Genomic DNA, 11,360 nt, shown 5'->3' with positions numbered 1-11,360 from the left:
TGCTGGAATGTAGAAAGTCTCATTTCTCATCTTTATTATAGTTCAAAAAACCAATCTAATAAAGTCGGATGCTCTGTGGAGAATGGACTGGAGGGATGCAAGGCAGGATATGGGAAGAACGTTATTGATTCCTCTCACAAATATTTGTTGGGCATTTCCTTTGTTCCCAGCCTCTAGATGCCAAGTGTGCCATGATAAATCAAAGAAACCCCTTGCTTTGTTCTAGTGGAGGAGTAAAAAAGTGAGCCAATAGGAATGTAAGCTCAGCTAATGAGAATTGCTGTAAAACATAAAACAGGGAAAAGGGTAGGAAATGAAGGCTGCCATTTTCTAGAGATTGAGCAGAAAATGCTGCTCTGTCTGAGGGGGTGACATTTGAGCAAAGACCTGAGTGAGCAAGGGAGAAGTGGAGAGAAAGGGGATTGGAGAGGAGGCCATTGCTCATAATGAGGAAGTCTTTGATGGCTATGATAAAAACTCTGGATTTTCTTTCAAAGGTAATAAGAAGTCATCAGAGGGTTTTCAGCAGGGGCGTGGCATCTATGACTTGTTCTGTGACTGCTTTATGAAGAAATGATTGTGAAGGGGCAGGGGAGAAGCATGGAGGCCAAAAATTAGGCCATTGCTTTGTCCAGGCAAGACAGGATGATAGATTGGATTATGGTAATGACAGTGGCGACAGAGAGTAATAAACCCATGTGAGAAGTTAGTAGGTAAAATGGATAAGACTTGCTGTTAAATTGCTCAATGAGGATGAAACACAAGAAGCTGTAAAGAATACCTCCCAGATGTACTAAAATCTGCAACATTGTGAGGAGGGACTGGGCAAGACTGAATAACTAACTGTTGGGTGCTATGTTCACTACCCAGGTGATGGGATCATTCGTACCCCAAACCTCAGCATCAAGCCGTATACCACTGTAACGATCCTGCACATGTACTCCCTGAATCTAAAATGAGAAGTTGAAAATACTTTTTAAAACTCTGCAATATTGAAGTAGGAGCAGGTCTGGTGAATCAGGAACATTACAATTTCATTTTCATTAGAGGATTTGCACAAAATCAAAGTGAGTACCCTCTTTAGAATGCTGTGCAGCAATCAGATATGGTGGTTTGGCTCTGGGAATATTGTCATACTATCTGTCCCTGAAATTTTATGACTATATAATTTAGATGACTAGCCCAGATCACGAAAGAACAACTCGCTCCTTCCAGAGGAAGCTGCACCCGACAGAAGCTCCAGGATGCTTGTTCTGTTTCTGCTGAGCACAATCTTTCTGCTCTGCCCATTTTGGGGTAAGTCCTGGAGACAGAGGGGAAGCTGGTGGTTGGTTAAGAGATGGACAGATGCTGGGGGAAGAGGAAGTTTTCAAAATTGGCTCTTGGGGCAGTGGCAAATGTATGTGAGATTATAACAAGGAAGGTTTTTCTTCTTTTCACAGGTGAATTTCATGACCGTGCAGAAGGTACAGTCATGGCTTGTCTGAAGTCCTTGGTAAACAGGACTTCAGACAAGTTTACCTGTTTACCTTGGTAAACAGGTGATTTATGACATATTTAGGAGCAAACCTTCCCTTCATCTTCAGAGAACCCTGTAATCCATTCTTATTATAGAATCCTAGGGGTTTCGCCTCCTGCCAGACCCGTTTTGTCCATTTCTTAGAGTAAGGAGGCTAAGATCCACTTTCTTTTACCTATTACTCGGCAAAATCATCAGGCTAGATAAGGGGTTCATTACTATAGGTCCATGGATAAATTTCATGGGAACCCTGACCTCCCGAAGTTGTATACAGTATTTGATTTATGTTTGCACAGGTTATCTTTCACAAGATTTTTTTAATTGGAGAAAATGTGTACAAATGTATTAATGTGTACATGGGGAGGACCACAGCATGATGATCCCTATCTTTCTCAAGATTACCAGGAGTCCATGGTCCAAAAAATGTTAGGAACCACTAGGCAAGAGTAAGTTCCTGTAGTAAAGCCCCCAGCCCCAGAGAATGTTCTCAAGACTGCATCCTCTAAGCACCTCTTTTTGTATCTGACAGCGACTGAAATAATGTGTTACAAATGTAAAAAATACCATCTCGGGTTATGCTATGATGTCATGACATCCTGCTCCCTGAAGCCTAAACAGTCCTGTGCAGTTGAGAACTTTTACGTCCTTACAGTTACAGGTAATGTGGAGTATAGAGTGACTGGAAAATCACCACCACCATCCCTGAGAAACAGTAGTGTTCTTTTGCCCTCAGAATGAGTGGGTGAATGGGATGGGTGAGTATGGGGTGGTCATGAGGGGATGGCAAAGGCAGACTTTTCCTTAAGACCATATTGGGTGAAAAAGAGCCTGATGTCCCTTACCTGGCAGGGAATAAAATCTACTCTCTGGGTCAGCAATGAACAGACTCAGCTTTGGAACTCATTTGGGCCTAGAGAAAGGTTAGTGAGGACACAAAAACAGATTACTCCTAAGAATGCAGTGAAAGGAAATGAGGTCATTATGATCATATTTCCTCTTTTTTACCTCCTCAGGGCAGAGCCTGTATCATTATTCAAAACTGTCGTGTATGACCAACTGTGAGGACATCAACTTCTTGGGGTTCTCGAAGAGGGCAGAGCTCATCTGTTGTAATCATAGTAACTACTGCAACCTCCCTGATGGAGTTTAGCTCTGTGTATCTCCTGGATTTTGGGTTCTTTTTCAACCACTACCCGTTTTTTTCTCTTCCCTGAACCTGAATTTTGCTCTCTTCTTCTATGCAATGGTAGAGAGTGAGAAAGGCAGCTCATAGTGAAAAAACAAGCAGGCATAAGGAGACGCAGTGCGGGCAGCAGAGCCTAGTGATGATGGAGCCCTAGACTCACTCTTTGCACATCCCTGTCACTCACAGGTGGGAGGGGTTTTGCTCTCCTTACGTGATACTGCCATGAATAAGCTCAGACTTAGTCATTTGTTATCTCCTGTATGAAAATGTGAACACTTGGGCCATAATAATCTCCAATTTGTACTGAGATTTCTGTGAGTATCCTGTATCCTCATCTACACTCTTCTCTCAGTTGGAATTCTCTTTGGATTAGCCCCGACACTTTCTGGCACCGTCTTTTTTTGCCCATGGGTTCTGGAGAGGGCTAACCCCAGCTTCCCAGTGTGTTGGCGGCATGGGCCAAGTCTTTCTCTGATAGAGCTCTTGGGGGAACCTCAGGGCAGAAAAAAAACCTGAACAGACAGGGATAAGGCATTAGAGAAAATTTCAGTGGGCATTTCAATTGGTAAAAACTAAGATCTGAGAGAGAACTTGCTGTGGGTAGAATTGGCTTGAATTATCATTGCCCTGGCCGGCCAGGCAGCCTTGGGCACATGGTTGAACTAGGTGATTAGATTGGGAACAGAGTGTTTTTTTAAGGATGGCTAGTCAGGTTCTTCTCATGGGACTGAGAAAACAAAATGCTGATAATGTGGCAGGTGGCATGGTAGTTGAAGATAATAGGATGTAAATAGATAGCATGAGGTAGCGTTCAAGTAACAGAGTGCCCTGTGTAAGAGGAAGTTATGAGTATGCAGAAAGTGTGAGAAAGGTAGCATATAGGGGTAACAGTGGTGGGAAGAGAAGCAGGCAGACACAGAGAGAAACAGATAGGAAGAGAAACTAAGTAGTATTGATGTTGGAGCACACCTGTGGCCAACTTGGCACGTTTTCCTTGAATACACACTAACCCTGGTGTTTCTGTCCTTATGAGGCTGACTGCAGTTCTTGGTCCTGGTCTTCCATGAGCTTCTTTCTCTTATATTATGCCACATAAAATTCTTACAATGAACCAACCAACCTTCTATCTGAGTAGTCTGGTATACCCTATCTTTGTCTACGTCTGAGAATATAATGCTTTCTGAGGAATTCTCAATTTGGATTTTGAAGAGTCAGGATGAAAGATACATGAAGACAGCTGTTTCATGGTAGACAAGCAAACTAGAAAAGCTAACGTAACATGAATATTTTAAGTTTGAGTTGTGGGCTCTGGTTGTGTAAGAGCTCTCTCCCCATTGAATCATGGAGATGGTAGAAGTCAGTCTAGAAAAAGAAAAGAAAATATTGTTTAGCTTTGATTTTCAAAATAGACTTTAAAAATATTTTTTGAATCGATGTTAAACAAAGCCAAAGTTTGGTTTTGTGGAGCACGCAGAGAGTTTTATATATAAAATCTTTATGTTTCAAGAGCACACTTTGGCATTCTCAGCATTATAGCGTTGAATTTGTCTTTATATAGTGGATGATCTGGATTTGAATTTGGTGGCTTCCAAAATCCCCTCTGCTGATAAGTGCACCCAGTTGCATCATGTGTTGGCTTATGACAACTCACAGTTACTGACTTCTTTGGAGATTTCTCTCTACTAAATATTAATAGAATATTTCTCTCTACTAAATACTAATAGAAGCAGATGCTAAACTCACAACCTGCATATGGGCCTCAGCCAATGAATGGCTGGCCCCTTGTATTAAGGTAGAACTAAGTCTGTGGTGCAGTTTGTACCCCAGAGCTTTTCCACGGGATCCAACTAAAGCTAGTCTTCAGCTGAGACCATGTTTTTGTTAGTAACTCCCCCCTAACTTCCCTTCATTCCCGTATTCTCTAAGTTTTAAGCTGACGAGACCATGTTTTGTCTCACTGTGAACAGAGCTCTAAAACAAAATGAGGTCAGGTTAGAAAACGAAGTTACATTTTGGCACTTCCAAGAATAGTGTGTGTAGTGTCTAAACTAACTCTTCCTGAGTCAGGATAATCTTTCTTCTTAGGCTTCCTTACCGACTAGATAACATTTCTCTAACCTTGGAGAATATTTTCTGTGCCTTACCCTATCTTCAGATATTCTTCCCAGTTCCATTTTCTAACCTGATCAAACGAACGTAGCAAAAGTTAGGTGAAAATTTCTTTACCCACATGATAAAACACCAAGAATTTATCCTCTGATATGCACTTGTTCTTCTTTCATATATATACATAATTATACAGAGAATTGTTTCTTCAAATATCTTTTTAAAGGACAATACTTTGGCTAACGATCTGTTACTTTGTAATTGACTGGTAAATAACTCACACAACCTTACCTATTAAACCAAAATAAATTTCACGTGTATTACAAACGTAAATGTAATAAAGAAAAGCTTGCTTTTTGTTGTGGCTATCATTATTTGAACTTGTAGTTATGTGCTAGGCACACGTCAAGCATTTTTAATATATGATCTCATGTAACCTTAACTTCCTATAAAGTAGCTATTATTACAAGACAGTTCAATAGATGAGAAACTTGAAGAACAGACTGGTTAAGTAACTTGTCAAATGTCACACAATTAAGCTTTCTAGTTACTGTTGCTACATAACAAATTATTGTGTTCACTAGTGCCATGGATCAGGAATTAAGAAAGTATACAGTAGGTTTGTCTGTGTGCTGTGATGTCTAAGGCCTCAACTGGGAAGACTCCAAGACTGAAAGTGATGAAAGAGCTAGAAACTGAAATCATTTGGAGGTGTCTCCACTCACGTGTCTTTGGAGTTGATGGTAGTATAAGTTGTGATGTCACCTGGGGCTCTTGTCAGAACACCTACACGGAGACTCTGCATGCAGCCCAGGCCCCTTCACCGCATAGGAGTCCCAAACTTCTTACATGGTAGCTTAAGGCTCTAAATGTATAGCTGACAAGATAGGAATTGCGTCTCATTTTAGGACCTAACCTTGTAAGTCATGCTTCATCACTTCTGCTATGTTCTATTGATTACAAGTGAGTTACAAGCCTGGCCAGATTCTAAATCTAATCTTTTGATTAGAGAGTAGTAAAATTGTAGAAGATCTTGTGGTATGGGAGCTATTGTTGCAGCCATCTCTGAAAAATACAATATGTTACAGCTAGTTAATGGCAAAGCTGGAATCTGATCCAATATCTGTATAATTCCAAAGTGCTCTCTCATTCTGTGTCCACTCTTATATTAGCAATATTTATAAATATTTATGTAATTTAATGGTAAACAAGGTTTTCTAACTATGACAGCAATCACAAAACAGGACAAGATCAACAGATTTGACTGCATACAAAAATAAATACTTAGTGAGTCAAAACTATCAAAAAAAGAAGATAAATGACTTCATGGAAAAAATATTTTTAATAAATAAGGCAGATAAATGGTTGACCTCCTTAGTATACCAATAGCACGTTCATATAAATTAAAACAAGATTAACTCTCCAACTAAAAAATAAACAAAGATGTTAACAGGTAATTCACAGAAGAAATATACATTGTTAGTGCATATGATAATATCCAATCTTATTTTTAATTTTGGAAATGCAAGTTAAGTAAACAAAAAAATCTTAACTTCTGATTATGATATTGCCAAAGATGAAAATGTACACTGTTGATAGGAATATAAGTGGTTTTCTGAAAGCAAATAAGAAAATAGCAGTATTTGTAAGAACTGGCATATATTTGGATCCAAAATTCTTACTACAAACTTAATTTTGGGGAAAGAATGAGGCAAAGTTAAAAAAAAAAAAAAACACGTGAAGAAGTTTCACAGCAGTGTTGGTAATGAAAGTGAAAAGGTAGAAATAACCAAAATTACTTAAATCAAACAAGATACATCCATATGCTGAAATACATCCATAGGAAGTGATGATAGTGTCATTGTGAAATTATTGACATGAAAGCATCCTAAAATATATTCAGTGAAAAAAAGAAAATTTTGAAATTCTGTTTTTATTTAAAACGTATTGTTTATCTCTCATCTATCATCATGTCACTTCTCTTTCTCGCTCAATCTGTAAACTTTTAAAATAATTGCAATTTTACCAGCAGAAAATTCTGGGTCTCGGATGTACTACCCAGTTTTGAAAACTGGCATGATGCTGTTTCCCGACACATACATTTTTTCCTCCTAGAAATAAAACTGTGGACAAAGTCTCAGAAATTCAACATAAAAAGGCCTTGCAATCATCCACATGTTGGAATTGGTAGACAAGGAATTTAAAACAGCTACTCTAAATATTCTCAGGGACTGAAAAAAAAGATAACTATGAATGGATAGAGAGGAAATCTCAACAGAGAGTTGGAAAGTATAGACCAACTTGAGAAAATTCTCAAAAAAATAGCAAATTAAATACATAATTGTATTAAAAATTATGCACCATGACCAAGTGGGATTAATTTATGGTATGCAAGATTGGTTCAACATTTAAAAATTGACAAATGTAATCCACCACAACATGAAACTAAAGAAAAAAAATCATGATCATATCAAATGACGCAGAAAAGGCACCAAAAACATTCAACATCCCTTCATGATAAAAACCCTGAGACAGGTAGAAATACAGGAGAACTTCGTCTATTTGATAAAGAGCAACTATAAAAATACCCACAGCTAACACTGTACTTAACAGTGAAAACTGGACGCTTTCCTCCTAAGATCAAGAACAGAGCAAGGATGTCCTCTCTCACCAGTTCTGTCGAACATCATACCAGAAGTCTTAGCTTCTAAAAGAAGGGCAGACATTAGAGAAAGAAATGCAAATCAAAACCACAATGAGATACCATCTCACGCCAGTTAGAATGACGATCATTAAAAAGTCAGGAAACAACAGGTGCTGGAGAGGATGTGGAGAAATAGGAACGCTTTTACACTGTTGGTGGGAGTGTAAATTAGTTCATCCCTTGTGGAAGACAGTGTGGTGATTCCTCAAGGATCTAGTACCAGAAATATCATTTGACCCAGGATTCCCATTACTGGGTATATACCCAAAGGATTATAAATCGTTCCACTATAAAGACACATGGATACATGTTTATTGCAGTGCTATTTACAATAGCAAAGACTTGGAACCAACCCAAATACTTACCAATGATAGACTGGATAAAGAAAATGGGGCACATATACACCATGGAATACTAGTCAGCCATAAAAAGGAATGAATTCATGTCCTTCGCAGGGACATGGATGAAGCTGGAAACCATCATTCTCAGCAAACTAACACAGGAACAGAAAATCAAACACTGCATGTTCTCACTCATAAGTGGGAGTTGAATAATGAGAACACGTGGACACAGGGAGGGGAACATCACACACCAGGGCCTGTTGGAGGGTGGGGGGCAAGGGGACAAATACTTAATGCATGTTGGGCTTAAAACCTAGATGATGGGTTGATGGGCGCGGCAAACCACCATGGCACATGTATACCTATGTAACAAACCTGCACATTCTTTCGTGTATCCCAGAACTTAAAGTAAAATAAAAAAATAATAAAAATAAAAGAAGGCCAGAAAAATTGGCCAAAAAATCTGAACAGAAAAAGATATACAGGTAGTAAATAAGCATATGAAAATATGCTTAACATCATATCTCACTAGGGAATTGCAAATTAAAACAACAATATTATGCAACTATACATTTTAAATGGTCAAAATCAAAAAAAAAAATAAAAAAACCCTAACAGTAGCAATTTTTGTCAAGGATATAGAGCAATAGGAAATGTCACCTGTTGCTGGCAGGAATGCAAAATGGTAATGTTGTGTTGGAAGACAGTTGGTAGTTTCTTAGAAAGGTGATTATACTCTTGCTATGTCATTCAGTAATCATGCCTTTAGATATTTACTCAACCAATTTGAACAGTTATGCCCACACAGAAACCTGCACACAAATGTTAAAATCATATTTATTCATAATTGCCTGAGACAAGAAGTAACAAAGATACCCATCAATAGGTGAATGGATATGTAATCTATGGTACATCCAAACAGTGGGATGCTACTCAATGATGAAAAGAAATGATCTATCAAGCTATGAAGGACATGGATACATTTCAATTGAATATTGCTAAGTTAACGAAGCCAGTCTGAGAAGGCTATGTACAGATGCTCCTCAACTTATGATGGGGTTACATCCTGTTATAACAATTGTAAATTGAAAATATTGTGAACTGAAAATGCATTTAAAACACTTAACCTACCAAACATCGTAGCTTAGCCTAGCCTACCTTAAATGTGCTCAGAACATTTATATTAGCCTATAGTTGGGCAAAAGCATCTAACACAAAGCCAATTTTATAATAAATTGTTGAATAGCTCATGTAATTTATTGACTACTGTACTGAAAGTAAAAAACAGAATGGTTGTATGGGTACTAAAAGTATGGCCTTTACTGAATGCTTATTGCTTTCATGCATCTTAAAGTTTAAAAAAAAATTGTAAGTCAAATCATTGTAAGTCTGGGAACTTGTGTACTCTGATTCCAATTTTGTAACATTTTGGAAAAGACCAAAGTATAGGGTTGGTGAAAATATCAGTGACTGCCAGTGGATTAAGAGGAAAAAAGGGATTGAATAGGTAAAGTATAAAAGATTTTTTAGGGTGATGAAACTATTCTGTATGATACTATACCAGTAAATACATGACACTGTGCACTCGTCAAACCCCATAGAACTTTACTGCACAAAGAATGAACCAATGTATGAGAATTTTAAAAAATCATTTAGGAAGTCAGGGGATTCCAGGAAGGAATGCAGAATGTGACAAAAATGATTTAACTGTTACAAATGTGTGAAACAATCTCTCTGAGTTGGGTTGGGGGAAAACTTTCTGATCTGAGTAACTTTGTAAATGACTGGAGCCTATAAGCTTAAAGGCAAAAGAAAATGTATGCAAGCTCTGCACTCTAGTTGGTGAAGTTGTTTTCCCCAAGGTTATAGGTTAATAATTCCGATACTGCTATACAGATACACTGTAATTGAACTCCTAAGCAAATGAATGGGGGCTGGTGGAAGCCAGGTTTCTCACTGTTGGAGTTAGAAGTTACAGATAAGCAACAGAAAAATGCTAGAATGATCCATGAGGTAATGAATTAGACATCAGCATGAATTCATATTTAGTTACATATAAATACAGATTATTTATAAATATGTATATAAATGAAATAGAAATATTTATAAATATGTATATTTATGAGTTATTATACACACATATATTTCCTTGCTCTGTCAAATGAGGGCTTGGGTACAATGACAGCAATAGTAATGAGAACCCCTAGCACCCAGACTGTGGTGTCTAATACCATTCTCAAAAAAAAAAAACAAGAAACCAGAGGTCCTTGGAAAAATGGCTGATTGTAGGACTGGGGCAGGAAATTAAATGATGGGATAGATCAGAGGGAAATAGAACAAACTGAGAGATCTCCCAATGGCCCAAACTGGATCAATTTGAATGACAAAATAAATGAGCCTAAAGGTTAAAATACATTAGCATGAATACAAGATAAATGCATAAATAAATGATAGGAAAAAATGGGAGAGAATAAACAAATATGCAGAATTTGAAATTATTTAGAGACTCCACCCTCAATGAGGTATAAAATAACCCCTTAAGTGTGGGCGGTGCAGTGACTCCTTTCTAAAAAGTATAGTATGAAAAGGGGGTGAAAGGAATAACTTTACAGTAGAGAAGCGTAATAGATTCTCAGCTGAATGATCAAGGCTGAGTTATAAGTTATATGATAAACTATGTAAATAATACCCTGGTATGATTTAGTCTTCCTCCCAAGAATGCATACTTCAGTGTAATTATTAGAAAAGTATCAGACAAATACAAAACCTCTCATCAGTACCCTTCAGAACACTCAAAGTCATAAAAAAACAATGAATTTTTCAGAAACCATAGTAATCCAGAGGGGCCTAAGGAGACACGACAATTAAATGTAATATTGTATCCTTCAATAGAAAAAAGATATTGGGTATAAGTCAAAAACTATGAATAAAATATTGACTGTAGTTAATAATAATGTGTCAATATTGATTCATTAATCATGACAACAGTATTATAGTCATGTAAGATGCTAACGATGGTGGGGGCTAGAGGACTTGCTGTAGGTATGTGCTATCTTCACAATATCTTCTCTGTGCTATCTTCACAATTTGTGAATCTAAAAATGTTATAGAATTTAAAAAGCTAAAAGTGAATGAGAAGTTAGAAATATTTTTAAAAATTGCTGAACCTTGATTTCAATGATTCCATTACTCAAACTTCACATATATATTTCCTTGAGCCAGAATCAGCTGTTTTCTTTTTTAAATCTGCATCTGATTTTTTTTCTAATATAATTCTTTATTTTACAAATGTCCTATCCTCTTGTATCTTCGTGATACTCGTGGTTTTGGCTTGCTTTCAACCCACCTTGATTTCATGACATGTTTACAATTTTGGCCCTGCTCATAATGGGTTATTTTCTGATACGCCAGTTGAAATTCCTGGGAGAAATGATCTGATTGTCCCAGCTCATTATTTGTTATACTTTCGTACATCCATTGCTAGTCTACACATTTGTCTGCACT

General features: G+C 37.4%; 1 protein-coding gene across 1 annotated transcript; it reads left to right on the top strand.

Annotated features, from left to right (window-relative positions):
* On the top strand, positions 1 to 5,114 carry PATE2 (prostate and testis expressed 2). The gene is made up of 5 exons (XM_008021407.3): positions 1 to 1,067; positions 1,174 to 1,296; positions 1,443 to 1,466; positions 2,049 to 2,177; positions 2,533 to 5,114. The coding sequence occupies exons 2-5, from the start codon at positions 1,245 to 1,247 to the stop codon at positions 2,667 to 2,669; spliced, it is 342 nt and encodes a 113-aa protein (XP_008019598.1). The 5' UTR covers positions 1 to 1,067; positions 1,174 to 1,244; the 3' UTR covers positions 2,670 to 5,114.
* The last annotated feature ends 6,246 nt before the right edge of the window (positions 5,115 to 11,360 follow it).

The sequence above is a fragment of the Chlorocebus sabaeus genome, chromosome 1 (assembly GCF_047675955.1).
Source record: "Chlorocebus sabaeus isolate Y175 chromosome 1, mChlSab1.0.hap1, whole genome shotgun sequence".
NCBI classification, from domain to species: Eukaryota; Metazoa; Chordata; class Mammalia; order Primates; family Cercopithecidae; genus Chlorocebus; species Chlorocebus sabaeus.
This window is presented reverse-complemented; position numbering and strand designations above follow the sequence as displayed.

What these genes read in the sequence shown, in the direction of transcription:
- PATE2 (XM_008021407.3), top strand. Translation starts at nt 1,245, where the DNA reads ATGCTTGTTCTGTTTCTGCTGAGCACAATCTTTCTGCTCTGCCCATTT. An exon ending in ATTTCATGACCGTGCAGAAG is followed by an intron (nt 1,467 to 2,048) that starts GTACAGTCATGG and finishes TGTATCTGACAG; the next exon opens with CGACTGAAATAATGTGTTAC. An exon ending in TTACGTCCTTACAGTTACAG is followed by an intron (nt 2,178 to 2,532) that starts GTAATGTGGAGT and finishes TTACCTCCTCAG; the next exon opens with GGCAGAGCCTGTATCATTAT.